General features: G+C 34.4%; 1 protein-coding gene across 6 annotated transcripts in view; it reads left to right on the forward strand.

The window, feature by feature from the left end:
* Positions 1-21277, forward strand: part of LOC132521792 (sodium channel protein type 1 subunit alpha) — a 94144-nt gene that overhangs the window by 49559 nt on the left and 23308 nt on the right. For all 6 annotated transcript variants that reach the window (XM_060151461.1, XM_060151462.1, XM_060151464.1 and 3 more), the window contains exons 17-19: positions 16539-16659; positions 18453-18607; positions 20366-20539. In XM_060151461.1, coding sequence (XP_060007444.1) covers positions 16539-16659; positions 18453-18607; positions 20366-20539 — 450 coding nt within the window. The remainder of the gene's footprint in view (positions 1-16538; positions 16660-18452; positions 18608-20365; positions 20540-21277) is intronic.

Genomic DNA, 21277 nt, shown 5'->3' on the forward strand with positions numbered 1-21277 from the left:
TGTAATAGTGATTCACAATTGTTAACGGTTATACTACATTTATAGTTATTATAAAATATTGGCTGTATTTCCTGTGTTGTCCAATATTTCCTTATAGCTTATTTTCTGACTAATAGTTTGTACTTCTTACTCCCTTACCCCTATATTGCCCCTCCCCTCTTCCCTCTCCTCGCTGGTAACCACTAGTTTGTTCTTTATATCTGTGAGTCTGCTTCTTTTTCATTTATTCACTAGTTTTTTTGCATTTTTTAGATACCACATATAAGTGATATAACACAGTATTTGTCTTTCTCTGTCTGACTTATTTCACTTAGCATAATGCCCTCCAAGTCCATCCATGTTGCTGCAAATGGCAAAATTTCATTCTTTTTTATGACTGAGTAGTACTCCATTGTATGTATATGCCACATCTTCTTTATCCATTCATCTGTTGACAGACACTTAGGTTGCTTCCATATCTTGGCAATTGTAGATAATGCTGCTATGAACATTGGGGTGCATGTATCTTTTCAAATTAGTTTTTGTTGTTGTTTTCAGATATATTCCTGGGAATGGAATTGCTGGGTCATATGGTAGTTCTAATGTTAGTTTTTTGAGGAACCTCCATACCTCCATACCACATGGCTGCACCAATTTATATACCCACCAACAGTGTACAAGGGTTCCCTTTTCTCCACATCCTCACCAACATTTGTTATGTGTATTCTTTTTGATGATAGCCATTCTGACAGATGTGAGGTAATATCTCATTGTGGGTTTGATTTGCATTTCGCTGATGATTTAGTGATGTTGATCACCTTTTCGTGTTCCTATTGGCCATGTGCACTTCCTCTTTGGAAAAATGTCTATTCAGCTCTTCTGCCCATTTTTTAATCTGGTTGGTTTTTTGTTTTTGTATTTTTTGATGTTGAGTTACATGACCTGTTAATATATGTTAGATAGTAACCCCTTATTGGTCATATCATTTGCAAATATTTTCTCCCATTCAGTAGGTTGTCTTTTTATTTTGTTGATGGTCTCCTTTGCTGTGCAAAGGCTTTTAAGTTTAATTAGGTCCCATTTTGTTCACTTTTGCTTTTATTTCCTTTGCTTTAGGAGACAGATCCAAAAAAATATTGCTATAATTTATGTCAAAGAGTGTTCTGCCTATGCTTTCCTCTAGGAGTTTTATAGTATCTGGTCTTACATTCAGCTCTTTAATCCATTTTGAGTTTGTTTTTGTATATGGTGTTAGAGAATCTTCTAATTTCATTCTTTACATGTAGCTGTCCAGTTTTCACAGCATCATTTATTGAAGAGACTGTCTTTTCCCCATTGTATGTTCTTGCCTCCTTTGTCATAGATTAATTGGCCATAAGTGTGTGGGTTTATATCTGGGCTCCCTATCCATTGATCTATGTGTCTGTTTTTGTGCCAGTACCATACTTTTTGATTACTGTAGCTTTGTAGTATAATCTGAAGTCAGAGAGCATGATTCCTCCAGCTCCATTTTTCTTTCTCAAGATTGTTTTGTCTATTTGGGATCTTTTGGGTTTCCATACAAATTTTAAAATTATTTGTTCTAGTTCTGTGAAAAATACCATTGGTATTTTGATAGGGATTGCACTGAATCTGTAGGTTGCCTTGTGTAAGATGATCATTTTAATAATATTGATTCTTCCAATCCAAGAACATGGTATATATCTCCATTTGTTTGTGTTATCTTCAATTTCTTCAATTTCTTTTTCCAAGTACAGTTCTTTTGCCTCCTTAGGTAGATTTATTCCTAAGTATTTTATACTTTTTGATGCAATGGTAAATGGGATTGTTTTCTTAATTTCTCTTCCTGATAGTTTGTTGTTAGTGTATAGGAATGCAACATATTTCTGTAATATTAATTTTGTATCCTGAAACTGTACCAAATTCATTGATGAGCTCTAGTAGTTTTCTGGTGGTGTCTTTAGGATTTTCTATGTATTGTATCATATCATCTGCAAACAATGACAGTTTCACTTCTTTCCAATTTGTATTCTTTTTATTTCTTTTTCTTCTTTGATTGCCATGGTTAGGACTTCCAAAACTGTGTTAAATAAAAGTGGCAAGAGTGGACATTGTTGTCTTGTTCCTGATCTTAAATGAAATGCTTTCAGCTTTTCACCATTAAATATGATGTTAGCGGTGGGTTTGTCATATATGGCCTTTATTATGTTGAGATGTGTTAACTCTCTACAAATTGGGTTTATCATAAATAGATGTTGAATTTTATCAAAAGCTTTTTCTGCATCTACTGAGTTGATCATATGGTTTTTACTCTTCAATTTGTTAATGTAGTGTATCACATTGATTGATTTGCAGATATTGAAAAATCCTTGCATCCCTGGGATAAATCCCACTTGATCATGGTGTGTGATCCTTTTAATGTATTGTTAGATTTGGTTTGCTAGTATTTTGTTGAGGATTTTTATATCTATGTTCATCAGTGATATCTTTGTCTGGTTTTGGTAGCAGGGTGATGCTGTCCTCATAGAACGAGTTTGGAAGTGTTCCTTCTTCTGCAATATTTTGGAATAGCTTGAGAAGGATAGATGTAAACTCTCCTCTAAATGTTTGATAGAATTCACCTATGAAGTCATCCGGTCCTGGACTTTTGTTTGTTGCGAGATTTTCATTACTCAAAACTATTTTATTACAAAAACCATCCATAATGAATACTTTTCTGCAAAAATTTGACATAATTTATACTCATACATTTTCATTTGTATTGATCAGGGCTAACAGGAACACTGATTTCTTTATTAAGCAGTGATCATCCACTGAACCACTGGAGAAAGTTCTATTTCTTCATACTCTGTCATTTTATATCTTCAAACACTGCATTAATTGAAAATTTAAATGTTTAGTAGAAACTTTAGAGATAATTTAATGCACTATTTCTCAAATTGTGAGTCATAACCCAGTAAGAGTTGATAAACCAATTTATTGTACCACTAATTTAAAAATTTTTTAATTTAATAAAATAATGATATCAGAGCACATTGCACATTTAGGAAGAACTAGTGAGTGACGCTCTTGTTGCCTGTGCTGAACTATAATGCACTGCTTTTCTAATAGAGTACAACCACTAGGTCCATGGGTGTAGGGCCTGAAGTTCAGGAGTTCTTAAGTGTAAGAAATGCTGTTTCAGCTCTTTAAAGGTAGTGATCATGGAGTCTTCCTAACCTAGGCAGAATGTGTGGCTTCTTTTTTGGTTCCCAGAGATATAAGGCACAAAGTGTGGGTAATAAGCAACTCATGCTCTAGGCTCATGCATCTTACAAAGTTATCATATTATTTTATTATAACCACTGATATGCATGTATGTCTCTCCTTTTATGTTGCAACGTATATATGTGTGCATTCTTGATAAAAAGTAGGCACTCAAATCAAACTTTTCCAGCTCACTTAACTCTTTTTAATAGAAGCAGTTTGAAGGTATTCATCACAGTTACTCTGATGAGAGCATTCTTGAAAATAAAGTTTTATTTCCCATCATCCAGACTCCATTTTTCTCTTGATTCAATCCAATATTGAACTTTGTTGTTTTTATCTTTGTTAAACATTTCACCTTGTTAATTTATATTGGGCTTCAAGGAAAGTAATAATCCCTTATCTTTTTCCCATGAATTGCTGTTGAAATACAGTGTTTCTCATCCAGTTGGTATTTTTATATTAAATACTGAAACTTCTATTCATCCCCATTACATTTCAATTTCTTTCATTCATTTTTGAATTTGGCTTTCTATAAATATTCTTTTATAGATTATTGTCCCAATTTTCTTTTACCATGCACTTTTCTTTACCATGTCTTCCTTTTTGGTTAGAAATAAACCCATACAAAATTGTTTCTCTTCATTGCTCCCCTAGTCTTATATAGTACTCGCTTCATCAAAGCAAGGCACAAATCATAAGATGCTCTGCTTTTAGTGGAATTAAACTGAAGATAGATACCCCAGAAGATGAAGATTCTTTATTCTACATTAGGAATGCAGCCTATAATACGTTAAAGTAGCTTTGCCATTTTGATTTTTCTGTTTTGGCCTTTACTCTTTTGCCTACCTTAATTTATTCAACAGTTACCATGTGCTAAGAAATGTATTAGATAATGAAGGATACAAATGAACCATGATTCTGCTTATATATGTACATATATGCATTTAGAAAGATGACTCTCTTCATAATTATATATGTATACAAATACACATATACATGTATCCACACACATACATACATTTGCATTTTAGAAAGATAACTTTCAACCTTTAAATATGCATTTCCATACTGGAACATACCTTATTGACTAAAAATATTACCTGTCATGACCTCTGTTTGACCTATTCCATTTTAATATATTAATGTTTCCATTCCTGAATTTCAATAATGAGTCTTATCTACAATGGGCATTATTGAAATTATATTAGTGCCTTGGGTTAAAATTACCAGTGCTCATAGTTTATTATCCATTTTTGAAGCATTTGTTTTTAGACATGTGAGGCTATAATTATAAAGTTGTTGGTAATGGAGTATTCTCCGAAGCCAAACACTGGGTTATATAATTCTATTTTAGCCACATACTGTGTGACCTTACTTGACTATCCAATCCTCAATTTCCTCATCTCAAAAATGGGGATAGGGCTTCCCTGGTGGCGCGGTGGTTGAGAGTCCACCTGCCAATGCAGGGGACACGGGTTCGTGCCCCGGTCCGGGAAGATCCCACATGCCGTGGAGCGGCTGGGCCCGTGAGCCATGGCCGCTGAGCCTGCACACCCGGAGCCTGTGCTCCGCAACGGGAGAGGCCACAACAGTGAGAGGCCCGCGTACTGCAAAAAAATAAAAAAAAATAAAAAATAAAATAGTCCCTTTTAAAAAAAAAAATGGGGATAAAATCACCTACTTTTGGGGGAATATTATTAAATGAAATAGTAAATGTAAAGGACTTAGCACAGTGTCTAGCAAATTGTAAGTATTCAATAAATTGTTACTATTATTATTTCTAGTAGCATTCCCAACACTCTGTTCCTGGTAAGTTTTCTCTTAAGAACTACTAGTAATATATTCTACTATTTGTTCTTTTTTGCTGTTTGCCTTCTGCCCTCTGTCATAAACTGTTTTACGTTTATCTGGAGAGAGTGATAAATTTTGTATTTTCTGTCTAATTTTTAAACTGTTTTCATTAAATTCTTGATAATGGTTAACATTTAAAATATTTTAAAAAACTATTTTTCTGAAGGGCATTCCAGTAAGAGGGAATAAATGAACAAAAACCTAGAGCTATGAAGCATAGAGTGTGTTTAGAAATAATTAGCAGTTTGCTGTTGCTGGGACATAAAATCTAGATGAAAGTAGAGGCATAAGCAAGGAGCGGATAGTCTGTTTCCAGGAAACCAAGAATAGACTGATATGAAGAAACACTGTAAAATGGAGGCCGGTACTTGTTTTACTTCCTCCATAAGGTACATACTCATGCATCACTGTCCCCCATTCCAGGACAAACTTGAGAGCTATCTTTTCTATATTTTCCCCCTTTTGGTCCCCCAAAGCAGAAAAGGCATAGCATGGGTCACATTTCCTCACCTTTTTAAGTCCCAATGGACCTCAGCCTTCAAAGAACATTCAGATAATCTAAAGTATTGTTTTTATTTTTTATTTTTTGCGGTACGCGGGCCTCTCACTTGTGGCCTCTCGCGTTGCAGAGCACAGGCTCCAGACGCACAGTCCCCGGACGCGCAGGCTCAGCGGCCATGGCTCACGGGCCCAGCCGCTCCGCGGCATGTGGGTTCTTCCCGGACCGCGGCACGAACCAGTGTCTCCTGCATCGGCAGGCGGACTCTCAACCACTGCGTCACCAGGGAAACCCTAAAGTATTGTTTTTAAAACCTCAGAAAGTTTCTTGACTCATGGAAATAAATAGCTAGAAATATGGGTTTCTACTGAAAAATAATAGTAAAGAATGGAGGCTTGGACAGATTTTGAGGAGTTTTGAAAGCTGGGCAAAATCGCTGAGACTATGCAAAAGACAAATAAAGTCATATCTCCCCAATTAGAAAGTAAGTTGTTTTGGCAATGAATTGTGTTTTATATAATTTTAATCCTCTGAAGCACCTACTGTAATGTTGGGCGCATAATAAGGACTCAATATCTTTTTGCGTTTGGGCTGATTTTTATGAATACTAGACTAAGAGTCTGGTGGTCTTAACTCTATTATGGGCAATCACTAACTCTATATTATCCAGTTTCCTAATTTATAATAGGAATACATCTGTTCTGTGGTGCTTATAGGAATGTTATGAGGATCTAAAAGCTGTTTAGAAGTTAAAAGGACTCAAAAAACATAAGGTAGTGATAGCTACTGATAGCGAAATTACTACTCTAATCTGTTTAAATAAATACTTTTAAAATGAATTATTAAACTTAGGCCTCTTTGGAATAAAAACATCATATTATTAAAGTAGTTAGGAAAAAGTACGCTTGTTTTTGCAATGAGTGAACTCCAGAGTGAGTAAAAATGTCATTCGAGTCTTTGTATACAGTTCATGTTAGTAACAGGTATCATTTGTTGGATGCTCACCATGGACAAAGCACTGTTTATAGGGCTTTACATGTAGTGTTATGTCATTCAGTCTTCACACCATGAGACAGATACTATTATTCCAAACTTACAGATAAGGAAACTGAACTCAAAGAGTTTAAGTAGCTTGCCAAAGTCACACAATAGTAAGGATTGATCCTGACCTAGGCTGTCAGTTACAGTCTATGTTCTGAACCATTACATTAAATTTCCTTAACAATGTCTAAAAAGGTGCTATCTCTGACCTCTATTTGAAATGAATGACACTTTATTGAAGACCTAAGAATAGGTATCCACTGTAGAGTTGGTGTTGACTACCAAGCCCTCATCACTGGGCACAGGTTAATGGTATAGCCAGGAGAATCTCAGTCTCCCTCAGTCCTGGAGGGACCTTTCCCTCCTCTGCTGGCCTGTAATTTACACTGGTCTGCTTCTGACCTGTGGAGTTCTCCTAATTACAGAGCTCTTATTCTTAGAAACTATGGTTACTCGAAGTTGTGCTTTAGGAAGATACCCTTCTGAGTTTAATTCTACCTATAAGAATCTTCCAAATAATTAGGAAGCACTTCTATGGTTACATCATTAGCTTATGAAGCCTTTGAGAACAGGGAAAACACCAACCATGTCTTACTCACCTTAAGTCCACAGCACATAAAAAATGTTTATTAAATGAATGAATAAATGCATAATGAACAGTTAATTCTAGATCCCATTTGTCCTCCCAATGATATTACCTGCGTTAAAATAATATTTACTTACTGCTTTGCTGATATTTTCTTATTTAATACTTTTATCTTTACTGTACATGGTATAGATTGAAGAACACATGATAATTTTCAACCTGTTGTACATTACTGAATATCAGCAAATTAAATTTGTGCTACCACATAAAGGTCTACAGTGAATGCCTGTGTGAACAATAGTCAGTTTTAAAATGTGCATAAGAACAGGAATTAAGCTTATTTCATATCACACAGTATGGCCCACATTCATTACAGTGCCTAGCATATAGTAAGTAAATGTGTGTTAAATAAAGAAATAAGAATAGGAAGTCTTTGATTAATCTTGAATCAAATGGATATATACCAAGACTTTACAAATATCCAAGTTTACGAACATCATGATAACAATTTTCCCTGTAGAAAAATGTCAGACAACGTATCTGGGGATATTAAGAATCTACTGGGAGATAGGCATATATGCCTCCACATTTTTTATCTATACTGTCTCTTTACCTCATGGTCTCTGATACAGCAGGTTTTGCCTCCATCTTGTATTAGTTTCTTCTTCTCTCTAAGCCCTTACCACAAGCTTGTTTAAATGGTCAAGACTCTCTCATTCTAAAATAAAATAAAATCATGTAAATTTTAAAAGTTATTCCTTTGATTTTATCCTTTTCTTAAGTTTCTTTTGTAATTTCTTCCTTGAATTCGTTGCTGATCTTCTTTAAAAGATAACGTGCTCACTGTCTCCCATTTCCACTGCTCAGTCATCTTAAAGCATCATCTCTGGTTTCCACCTTTACTTTTCTCTCTCAGAAATCACCAGTGTTCTCTTAATTGCCAAGTTCAGTGGCCCTATTTTACTTGATGTCTGCATCATTTCCTAATTCTTTAAGAGTCGTCATTCCCTGGCTTACAAAAGTCCAAGCTACTTTCCTCCCAACCATATGATCTCCTTCTCAAATAGCTTACAAGAAGCCTGAAGTCCTTCTCAACTTCTCTAATTGGAAGCCCCTCATCAAATTTACTGCCAAATCCTGTAGATTTTATCTCCTAAATCTGTCTCCAATCTTGACCATCCCCCCACTCCTCATCCTGTTATTCACCAGTATCAATAGAATTACCATCTGAAACACATTTCCATGGTGGGGAGAAGGGCAGTCTTTATCATGAGCAACTTGATTGTCTTGAGAAGATCTATTTCACCAGTCTAATATCTCATGACTTATTTCAGTTCTAATCACATAGTTCCATGAAGTTTATACCTTTTGACTCCATAATTTCTTATTAGAAATTCTCCTCTTATCCCTGTCATTCTCTGCAAAATCTAGCAAAACAAAAAAAGGAACTTTGAGTTGTCTTTCAAGACACTGTCAGTTTATTCACTCAAACATATTGTTGTTTGTTGCTCATGATACCTAGCAATTCTTATTCTGGGCAAGGCTCTGAGACTCCCCTAAGTAGAATTACTACCTGCATAACATGAAATGTCTATATTGCACTCTATTTCTCTGTTGTGTATCTGTCTATCCTACTTACTAATCTTGTGAGCAACTTGAGAACAAGACCTGTGGTCATATACACCTTTGTACTTCTAGTAACTAGCACTGTACCTGGCACAAATGAGGTGCTTGATCAATGTTAATTGGCATCATGTAAGTTAATCTCACTTTTCCTGAATACATTTTTATCAGTTATATTTTTTGAAAGTGTACAGATAGAATAAACTAAGCAAGCCTATTCCTAAGTCAAATTAAGTTAGCAGCTTAATCTTTAATGAAGCTTCTCCTCCCTGGGGAGAGGGCAGGGAGGAAGGAAGGTGGAGGAGAAAAGAAAACAGTCAGAATTTTCGTATCATTGCCTGACAGATGCTCAGGGAACACTTTGTAGAGTCCCATCCGGGTATTGACTGGGGGTGTCCCTTAAGCCCTTGCCTATTTCCTTGTCTTGAGCTATATAGTTCCTCAGGACCATGATCCCTGTGAGATGGCAACTACTCTCCATGAAGAGTACTACCATCTAGCCAACGGATACCCAAACTCCCTCTCCCTTATTACACCTAATTGATCACCAGGTACAACCAGTGCTACCTTGTCTTTGTCTACTCTGCATCCCCACCACCTCCACCCAATGTCAGACCTCCATCATCTCTCAGTTTTACTGCTACAGCCTCCAAAAAGGGCTCCCACATTCATATTCTCCTCACTAGTCCAGTTCCCACATAATGATAAGTGGTCTTTCTAAAAGGTAAATCTGGCCATAGCTCTCTCAGCTTTCTAACCTTTCAGGAGCTTCCCATTGCTCCCAGTCTATACTTCTTAACATGGCCTACAAGTACCTGCAAAAGTGACCATTACTGACCTTTCCAGCCGCATGTAATAGTACTTCCCACCCCTCCCCAGCCAACTACACTGATCTATTGTTTCCTAAAACTCCTCATGCTTTATCAGGTTCTGATCTTCATTCCTGTTCCCTTTATCTGGGATATTCTCTTATCCCATATTTCTTCACCTGACTCACTCCCACCCCAACTCATCCTTCTGGCCCCAAATGTCACTTTTTTCTACCCTGTTCTTCTTAGACTGAGTTAGGTGGTGCTCTCAAAATACCCTGTACTTACCCTATCGTAGTGTGTAGTAATTGTTGCTTGTCTTGTCTTATTTTGAGCCCATTAGGTACTGGGCCTATTATATTCACTATTTTATTTTTTCAGGTCCTAATTTTGATGTTTAGCATATACTAATATTTTTTAGCTGAAAAGATCAAATATCAGCAATTACACATATTACAAACTATAACTGTTACGGAAATTGTTGCCATGTATCCAGTAAGCAAATGACATATTCCACGTGTTATCTTGTTCAATCCTTATGACAACCATGTAAAGTAGGGATCATTCTACAAATTAGAAACTTCAGCTTATGGAGGTCAAGATAACTGCCTAAAGTCCATAAAACCAGTCGTTGTGATTCAAACCCAAGCTTGTCTGACTCAAAAGAGAACTCTTCACCCTTTCACTGTAGTTATCCAGTTCCCCTATCCAGTAGACACTTTAAAAATATTTGTTAAATATGTTATCATTTAACATTAAAAATTAATGTCAAAAGAATATTAGAGATTCTGCACTCATTCAGCAAAATAAATTTAACAATGGAAATTATTTGGTTTACAATTTTGCTTTCTAGCTTGGGAATTATAAATGCAATTTTGCAATTTTTTGCTTCTAATTCATTTGCAATCACAATAATTTTCTCTTGGCCCATTATGTGATGAGAGGTTATAATACCTCCTTTGTTCCTTTATAGCTAATCATCTATATAAAAATTCACTTTTGAAATACTTTAAAGCAGAATTCAGAGTATATCAGAGCTGTATTTCTTCACCTTTACCCCTACCTTAGGCAAGTGTTTGAATGACAGTAGATTTCACAATTAATAAGAAAATTTTATATTAAATGTGAATAATCCACCAAAGATTGTCGTTCCAATGTAAAGCTCGATGAAGAAATCATCTGAGTTGTAGGGATGATATGGGAATTAATGAGTTAATATTTGACTTTTCTAACTGCTCTGTGGAAATGCTAAATCTCAGTACAGAGTCTGTTCCTTTGATATCATATTGTTGCCTTGCTGAGAGTTTTTAATAGAAGTCATTTTAATTTTTAATATGCTTAGTGTACACTAGAAATATTTACTAATGCACAGTGTATACAATGAAATATTAATACTAATATTTTTAAGGTTGTTGGCATCTCAACTGTATGATTTAACATATATATCTTAAATATATATGTTAATATATATATATAAGAGTAAAATTTCCACCTTTAATATAGTATATGCCTAGCTTTTAAAATATGTATTTTTTCAGAAATAAAAAATACATATGTGTATACATATATATATATACACACATATTCTGTATCCTTTTGACCCTTAAATTCCAGATTTTTTTTTTTTTTTTTTTTTTTAGCGGTACACGGGCCTCTCACTACTGTGGCCTCTGCCATTGCGGAGCACAGGCTCCGGATGCGCAGGCTCAGCGGCCATGGCTCACGGGCTTAGCTGCTCCGCGGCATGTGGGATCTTCCCGTACCAGGGCACGAACCCCCGTCCCCTGCATCGGCAGGCGGACTCTCAACCACTGCGCCACCAGGGAAGCCCCAGATTTATTTTTAACATATTTTTATCACATTATAAATTGAACTTCTAGTAAACACTATAAATAAGCTCATTGTAACAAACCAAGTCTAAAATAAAAGCATAAACATCCTACGATCAAGTCAGAGAAAAACAACAAAAAAACCCATTTAATCACTTACTCAAAGAAATATTGTGGAGTGTACTATTTGCTTTGTTTTGCTTCACCCTCAAGGTCAAAATCATTTACTATAGTACAGAACATTTTTAAAAAGCATGAAATGTTGCATAAATCCATTGAGGAGGAAAAATGCTCTTCCCATCAGGGTTGCAGTTATTAAGTGGTTATTGAATGCCCTGATGTACAAGGCAAAGTGGATGCTTCAGATACGCTGTGGTTCCCGCATTCTCTCTGCTCACTTATTGTCAGCCTGCCAAAAATACATGGACAATATAAGTCCTTACAGAAATTGAGCTATTGAGAGTTACATGTGAAAATATACATATTTTTAAATGAACTAGCTCATTTGGAAATTAGTAAATTAAAGGTTGATTAATGGCTTAATAAACATTAAAATGGATATTTAAATAGTCTATTAATCTCAAAGACCATGAGAACCAATTGCTTTTTTATGTGAATGGTGAATTTCAAAATAAAATTAAATTTCAATGTAAGAACAAAAAAAGGAAAAATTAATTGTCCTTACTGGTTTTTACATCAATACAAGTACTTTTTTGAGAATGTTTTAGTTTTGCTGTTATCCAATTTATTTAGTATTTTATCTGAATTCTTATCTCATGTGCTAATATAGAGATGGACTCTTTCCATACATCTAAAAATTCTTCCCTTTTTGAGTAATAGTGTTATTACTCCAACCAAATAAAGAACTCAGAACCGCATCATCTTTGATTTCAACAATGAGAAATATAAGAATACATTGATAAAAGTATATTGGTTGTGAGAGTTTTAATACCATTCTTTTAGTCTGTGATGAATCAAAGAAAAATTAAATAAGGACATTGATAATTTGAATAATATAAATAGCAAAAATGTTATAAATGTATGTTATCTCAAAAATTATATGTACAGAGAATTCTTATTTTCAGTGGCCCATGGTATTGATATATTTATACAAATTTCAAAGTAAGTCTCAATAAATTCAAACAAGCAGACATTGTAGGGCTATTATACCAATAAATTCAAGATAGAAGATATCATATAGGGTTATTAGCTAATCACAATGCAGTTAAATGAGAAATTAATAATAAAATGATAGAAAAAATATAACCACTTGAAAAATTAAAAATGTCCTCCCAAACAGTAAGAACTTCTTCTTCCAAAATCTATGAAATTGGACCAAGCAATCACTGAATGTCTTACTATTAACAAGGATGATCAAGAAAGGATGAAAGAACATGACAAAGAACTTAGTTTGAGAAATTAGAAAAGGAACAACAAAACAAAGGGAACATAATAAAGAGAAATTAATGAATTATCAATGTAGCAGATGATATTAGTATAGCACGTGGTTCTTAGGGAAAAAATATCAATAAAACACACAAGCTTTAGTGTTGTCAGCAGAATCCTAAGATGATGCCAATGACTCAATAAGCTAGAGTTCAGTTTGTTAATTTTTTATGTATTTTAATCTATTTGTTTAATACATTTATTATTTAATTTTACTTATTAATGTTCTTTATTTAGCTCATCAGTCAAAACCCTTGTTGCCTCCCGTGCATTGCCTGGGCAAACTTCAGTTCAGTCACTTCTGTATCTGTTTCATTTTGTGTGTTTTTCTTTTCTTTTTCATACTAATTCTATTTATTTACATTATGTATGGATTTATAGAAAAAACACTAACTTTTTTCTCTGGTTAGCATGATTTATCTAGAGTATATTAACTGGCCTGAGCCTACTTGCCTGTGGTTTGGTCTTTCTAACATTCACTTGTCATTTTATCTGATGTCAGTATGACAAAGGTGGGGCAAGTTTCCCTCGCTAGTGTGAGAATCAGGGTCTATCAAGGGGGTCAGCGAGGATGTGGTTTACCAGGCTTCTTTTGCAAAATGTTGCTTTAGGGAGTTATTTAAACCGGATATGAATACTAACTTTAAAACTCGAACCTGTAATCATGTCCCATTCCTGAAATGTATACAAACTCCTACCAATCCCAAACATTAAACTGCTTCATTTTGAAAATTGATACATACTTAAATTAAAATGTGCCTTTGGGCCTCTTGTTCCAGTCTGGGTTCATTGTTTGCGGTTCTGCATCATCACTTTAGCATGAGCCACACCTGTAATTCATCATCTATGAGTCCAGTTTAGGTTTTTCAAAGAGGACAAAGATTTTAAAGAACCTTATAAGGCAACCTGAATTTAGCATCCTTCCAGAAATTTATATCCCAGATACACCCCCCCCGTTTTTTGGCCACGCCCATGGCATGCGGGATCTTAGCTCCCCAACCAGGGATTGAACCTGTGCCCCCCACTAGACCACCAGGGAAGTCCCAATACCCCTTTTTAAAAATAATTATTCACACCTAATTTTACAGTAAGTTTTTTTTAATGTGTTTGTATATGTATGAGAGATTTGTCTTTATTTAGTTTATGCAATGATTTCAACTTAGTTTTTATGAATACAATAAATAACTTTGTTTTCAAACTCATTTTATCAAATTATGCAAGAGTAAATTCTGTAATTACATTAATTTACAATAGTACAGGTTGATTTGAACACAAACATAACTTATTTTTGATAAGTACACAACTCACCAGGTGGAAGAAGAGATGTACAGGTGTACTAGAGTGTAGCCCACCTCCTGAGAAAATATCAGCACACCACTGGCATCAGTCATTGTGTTCTACAGAGAAAATGCCAAGCATCGTTAGCTTGGTAAGTCAGTTAGTATGGAGGTGGGATAAATAAAAAGAAGTACGCGCCGAAAGAATTGTGCCGATAAAGTGTTGAAGATGAGAGCGTAATTATTCTTCTTCCACAAAAAGCCACTATAAGCAAAAGCCAGAGAACATTAAGAAGTTCACCTTGACTAAAGGACAGCTTCTGTGAAAGATAGATTTGGGAAATTTGGTTAGAAAGCTAAGTTGGAGACAGAAATTTCATTTGGTAGTAATATCTGAAACAGAGGTATCATTCATTCACCAAATATTTATTGGGCATGTAGCATAATTCAGGTTTTGTGTTCCACAAAGGTCTAGAATTAGGTGAGGCGAGAATAAGGATGAACTTATTATTTATAGCTGTCCAAAAAAAAGTGACAGTAGTCAACAGAGAGTTCATAAGAATTTGGAAGATGAAACTGAGAGAAGAGTTATTTCAAAGGTAGAATTAAATGACTTTACTGTCAATATTTGAAATAAATAAGACAAGGAGGTTTGAGTCTAGGTGCTGAAAGAATGATATTGCGAAGAATCGGAATCAGGAACTTGGTTTAAAAAGTAGGTTTAGGATAGAAAAAAAGAAAAAAAAAGACATCTTTAATTAAGAGCATGCTGAATTGAAGTGACACTAGGCACACTTCTACTTTCCTGCCATAGTCCAGGCAGATCATGGAATATAATTACATTGCTTAAGATGTGTTTGGAAATTAATTTGTAAACATCTAGAATATCACTTGTCTATACCTGGGAACTTTCCAGGAGCACATCTTCCAACTGAATACTAATAATGGGCATTTAATCATCTTTTATATCCTTTTAAAATTTCCAAAATGTAGATTGATTCCCAGCTGTATGCATTAAAGGGAAAATATGCTTAGAAGTAGAGTAACTGGTAACATATTACAAAGTTGGGTTATAAGACAAGAATAGATAATTTTAAAGAATATTCTTAAGAATAAAGTTGGATATATTGGCGACAGCTCTCATCTGGAGAAAGTCTGACCCAGTAAGACCTGGAGTAACTATACATAAAAAAAGGTATCAATTTATTTTATCATCATCTAGGCAAGCCACATCAGGGGAGGATATTTAGGGAGGCAATAAGTAGACATAAATTAATTTTATGTTATTTTAGGTTCACATCAGTACTCACAGTTGCTAACTGAAAACTGAAATCTGGGTTATCAATAATATTTAGTAATGGATACAAAGTTTGATAAGGAGCCTGATATCTAGCACTATGTGTGAAGAACTGTGATAAGCAAAAGCTGGATTTGTTCAGAAATTTTAAAGACTTTTCAAGCAGTCTTCTTTTTAAAAAAAAAATTTCTCTGTGAGTTAAAGTAATATTATACCAAAATGTTTTATTATTGCTTGTGCTTAAGTTACTATTATGACATTTGCTTTATAACAAGTATATAATTCGTTTGGCATAATTACTGTAAACAAAGATTAAATAGAACTCATGTCTACACATATCCAAAAGTTAGTTTTTTGCATCTGATGAATTAATTTTCATGAAGACACTGAATATATGTATTATGTAAAATTCCATTATTGGTTTATGTTATAAACAAGGTGCCTTTGTTTTTGTGTTTCACTTCAAGATTGAATGGTAGATTCTCTTCATCTGTTAGACTCATCTTGATAGTTTTTCTATGGATTATTTCCGCTTTTAAATTGATGGAAGAATTATAAGCATGTGAATACACTGTTTCTTTTATTTCAGAAACAGGGTGGTTGCACAGAAGTCAGAGCATGGGCTTTGGGCTCAGCAATAATTCTCTCAAATCTTGGCTTTCTCACTTGTTGGTTATATGACATTAGACAAGTTACTTAATTTTATCATTTGTAAAGTGATAATGATTATCACTAACTTCCCCTCTCCCACCCCTCCCTCTGGGGCTTCTCTAATTCATAGGACAGTGGTTTGCTTAGTACATGTTTTTGATGGCCGTTTGAAACTTCATAACATAGCAGTCTGACTTCATACATTGCAAATTATGGTAAAGGAGTTACCATAGATGATTTCCTTATTTCCCCTTCTTATTCATTCTTTCTTTTTAATCTTAAAATCTCTTCATTTCAAGGAGAATCCAGAATCAGTTCATTGTACTAATCCTTCCTTGCTAGGCTATTTCTTAGGTACCAAAATAAAAGTGATTTACTTTTTATGTCCATCTCATGCTCAGAAACTTAATGAAAGCAGTAGCTCATCCGAAGGCAGCACTGTAGACATTGGAGCACCTGCCGAGGAACAGCCTGTAGTGGAACCTGAGGAAACCCTTGAACCTGAAGCCTGTTTCACTGAAGGTAAAGAACATGATCTTCATGTTAATCTTCCCTTTATAGAGTGCATTTTTTTTTTAGCTGTTGATCACCCAAAATGGACCACTCAGAATAGAACTTTGTAGTCAATCTATTTCAATTACCTCTTATATGCCAACAGATTTAAAATCTCATGTTATGGTTTGGTTATATCTGCCCATTATGTGTAAGGGACCATGAACATGGAGAAAAGATATTTTAATGTAATCAAAACTAATGACTAATTTATAATATTTCAAATAAAATGGTGATTTCGCAATAAGTTGGCATCTTAAACACTAGTCAAAATTCTCATACACAAAAGTTACTTTAGAAGTAATTTTTTAGCTATTAAAGTCAAATGAGTTGCAAATGCTCAGATGTATTTTTTTAACAAAATCATTATTTTCCAATGCTTGCTGGGTGAAACAGGAAATAAGCACTGCCCAATACCTGATCCCTGCACAGTATCTAGTTTAGCCTGGCACAATATGGACAATAAGTCTAAGAGCTTTGTTTTCTCCATGATTAGTATTTCCCATGGTCTGAGTTTCTTGGGAATTTGAGTTTTGAAGGTATGAATATATTTGCATATTCTCTATTTTGTGATTTTTTTCCTCATAGGCCTGATATATATTTTCTCCCTCTTTTCCTGTATAAATTATACACATCACTCAAAGTCCTCAGAACTACCTTCATCCGACCATGGTGGAAAAAACTTCTTATTCCTCTGAACAGCTATAAATAAAGATATTCTTTAATTCACCTGATAACTAATCATGTATTATCTTATGAGGGTTCTTCTCTTTCTCATATGAACTGTTATATATATCTTTACTGGCTTTCTTCCTTCCTTCCCTTCTTTCCCTTCCCCTCCTTTCTCCCTTTTCTTCAAGCATACCTGATTTTTTTTTTTGACTTGAGGCAGGGTTCTTTTGTTTATATCTGTTTTTAAAAACCAGATTGTAGGTTTCCTGGGGGCAAGTCCACGTTCTGTACCTTTTTACATTTTTTCTCTTTTTCTTTTTTTTTAATATCCTCCATGGTGATTACAAAGGTGCTCACAAATTTCTCTTGATTTAATTATTTTTTTAATTTTATTTTTTTATTGGAGTATAGTTGATTTACAATGTTGTGTTAATTTCTGCTGTACAACAAAGTGATTCAGCTTTATATATATACATTCTTTTTTATATTCTTTTCCATTATGGTTCCTGTTGATTTAATTCTTGTTAGAGTGAGTGAAAGCAGTATAGGGAAGGCAACACCAAATCAAAGCAGGACTAGTCAAATCACATTTTAGTGGACTAAATTAATCTTGAAAATTCTATAAGCTCTTCTAGGAGCACCACAAGAGAACCTAAACAGTAATAAACAGCATTGTTGGGTAAGAACTATATTATTACTCTGCATCCTCTTTAAAAGGGACGTTTTCTGCTTATTATTAATTTCACTTTGAAGTCCTTTCCTAGAGTGACTTCAACAAAGTGCAATAGGATGATATAGTGCAAGGCAAAGCTACTTAACATGTACTTGTACTTTACAACGTTCTTTCTTGGACAATAGCAGTTGGGTCAGAAAAAACAGGTATTATCCAGGGAACCGTTTAAAGAGGCTGAATAATTTTCACAACTTCACTCTGCTAATAGATGTGCTCTTACTACTCCAGGCTTAGAGAGTTATCCTAGCAAGATAGAGATGGCAGTAGCAATGAGAAGATGAATCCAGGACACGCCAAAGGGTATCATTGAAGCAGCAGAAGTTATTTACCTACTCCTGTTTGAACATTATACTTGCAGGCTGTGTACAAAGATTCAAATGTTGTCAAATTAGTGTGGAGGAAGGGAGAGGAAAACAATGGTGGAACCTGAGAAGAACGTGTTTCCGAATAGTTGAACATAACTGGTTTGAGACCTTCATTGTTTTCATGATTCTCCTTAGTAGTGGTGCTCTGGTGAGTGAATATTAAGCAAACGTGCTATAATGCCAAGTCTTAGAATCACCTAATACTAATGACTTATTAATCCTTTCAGTAGCATTGTTTTATTATCCAATGCATTATTTTTCCTGAACCCTCATTCTACATCCATTTCTGTGGAATCAGCCATCACCTCTGTTTGATAGCCCCCAAACTGTTATCTCCATTTATGATTTCTTCCTTAAACATATGTGCATCGCTATATCCATCCATACATACACCCATCCACCCATATACCCACCCACCCACCCTTCTACCCATCTCCAGTGCATCTTTAATTACCCCACTTCATTCTTACAGACTATATACAATGTATAACTCTGCAGTTCTGGATTTACTTTTATTATGTATACATATACTTCTAACAAGCTATTTATTAATTTTTGCTTATTATTAAGTAACCCCCCAAATTTGTCCCTCTAGTTTATTCATTATAACCAAAGAACATGAGTATTTAATTACTCATATTTTAACAAGAAAGTAAGCATGGCAACTACGGTAAAGTCCTGTGATTGGGTATATATAACTTCTAAGTTCTGATGAATTTTGTTTATGAATGATATTATTATTATCTCTTTATGGACAGTCAAAAAGTACTTAGGAACCACTTCTCTGTCCGTTTTGAATTGGGTCCACTGTTCTTATGCTACTCAGAGAACAATGGATATTGGTAAAAATAAATATTGGGCAGCGTGCCTAAGGGATTATTTAAGGACTGGTTTCTCTCTATATAAAAGTGTTCATCAGAATCAATTTCTATTTATATGAAAATCATTTACAAAAATATAAAGTATAGCATATAGATAGCATTTTAGGAAAATGCTGACACAAATAGACTACTTAAGCCATAAGATAGATGTAGATAGATAGATAGATAGATAGGTAGATAGATAGATAGATAAAGGATGGAAAGATGATAAAACTTGCCTGATTGAAATGCAATTACTTAGGTTTCTTTAACTTAAAAGTGTATAATTCTAACACAGGCCTATATTTTTCTGCATGTCTCTCTGATGAAATAAATTTTATCTACATGGCACTTTAGACAAGAAATAGTTTTTCACCATTTAAATGAATATATACTTAGATATAAAATATCAAATGAGGTTCATATTAGAAGAAGAATACATATTAGAGTCTAAATGAGAAGTAAATTCATCTTACCATCCTTGTCACACCATATCTTTGCTGAGAAATATAAACTATCAACAAAATGAAGGGGACAAAGGGAACAAATGAACTCAACTGTATAGTAAAATTAGGCAATGTGATGATCAATTACAATTTCTGCTTTATGAAAAATATAAGCCTTCACTTTTTATTTCTTCAACCTCCTTTCTATGGCAAAAAATAAAAATTAAAAAAGCCAACAGGAGGAAGCAAAAGATATGAAACAAAAGGAATAAATAACTTCAAGTTAGGGTAGCAGCATCAAGATGTGACATCAAGAACTATTTCCTGAACAAGTCAAACTAATTCATTAGAGTTACGCTTTTACTTCTTCCTTCCAGTTATATCAATAGAGAGCATAACTTTTCTCCTGATTCATTAAAAGATCTTTGAGATAAAGAAAAGACAGCGATAGCTACTCTTCCTCTACCCTCCTATTCCAATGAAGCGTCATATATATAAAATCAGGAAAAGATATTTATATGTGGTCAGAAAAAATAGCTCATAATAGTTGTAATAGTATAATAGTTTCAGAAAGCTAAAATGCATAACTTTTCTTTATAGGCATTTGAGGATATATATATTGATCAGCGAAAGACGATCAAGACAATGTTGGAGTATGCTGATAAGGTTTTCACTTACATTTTCATTCTGGAAATGCTTCTAAAATGGGTGGCATATGGCTATCAGACATATTTCACCAATGCCTGGTGTTGGCTAGACTTCTTAATTGTTGATGTAAGTATCCTCCTATCTTTATCTTCCATTCAAGGTAATTTGTTTTATCTATAAACTAATTCTAAAATAGTGAATCTTTGATCACTCTGTTATGCTGACAGGATATGCTACTTAGTAGACACTAAACTAATTCACTGAATAATAGTGTAGTTTTTGTAAGAAATAAGCTAATTTAATACTGATTTAGCATGGGGGGGATGGGATTTGTGGTGGTTATCTAGAATTAAAAGCTGGGAAAAAACGTATCAGAACTTTGTAGGGAGAGTGGTGAAATAGGGTATGTTGTTTAAATTACTTACGTTGTGAATCAGATAGAATCGAGCTTGAATCCCAGCCCCACCACTGATTGGTTGTGTGCCACTGAGTAACTTACTTGGCTTTTGACTCTGTAAAATGATGATATTAGTGCATACAGAGTTAAAGACATTCAATAAACAGTGATGATGGTGGAAGCTAATGTCAATTTTTAAAAATTCTTTTTCATCTTCTCAAAGTTTTTAAAGGATATGTTTAAAGAGTAGATTATATAGATTATAACTCCATTATAGGAAATAAGATGTACGGGGTGTAGTGAAAAACTCTACTTCATTCTGTGATGAGGAGTTTCCCCAGTGTAACTGTGGATTTGCAGCAAGCCCATAATGTACCAACAGCCCTTCACAGAGTTTGTAAACCTAATGATTAATATTTCATCTACCCAAAACAAGTGGCTGCCTTTGAGATTTGTTAAAGGTAAAC

The sequence above is a fragment of the Lagenorhynchus albirostris genome, chromosome 6 (assembly GCF_949774975.1).
Source record: "Lagenorhynchus albirostris chromosome 6, mLagAlb1.1, whole genome shotgun sequence".
Classification (NCBI taxonomy): domain Eukaryota; kingdom Metazoa; phylum Chordata; class Mammalia; order Artiodactyla; family Delphinidae; genus Lagenorhynchus; species Lagenorhynchus albirostris.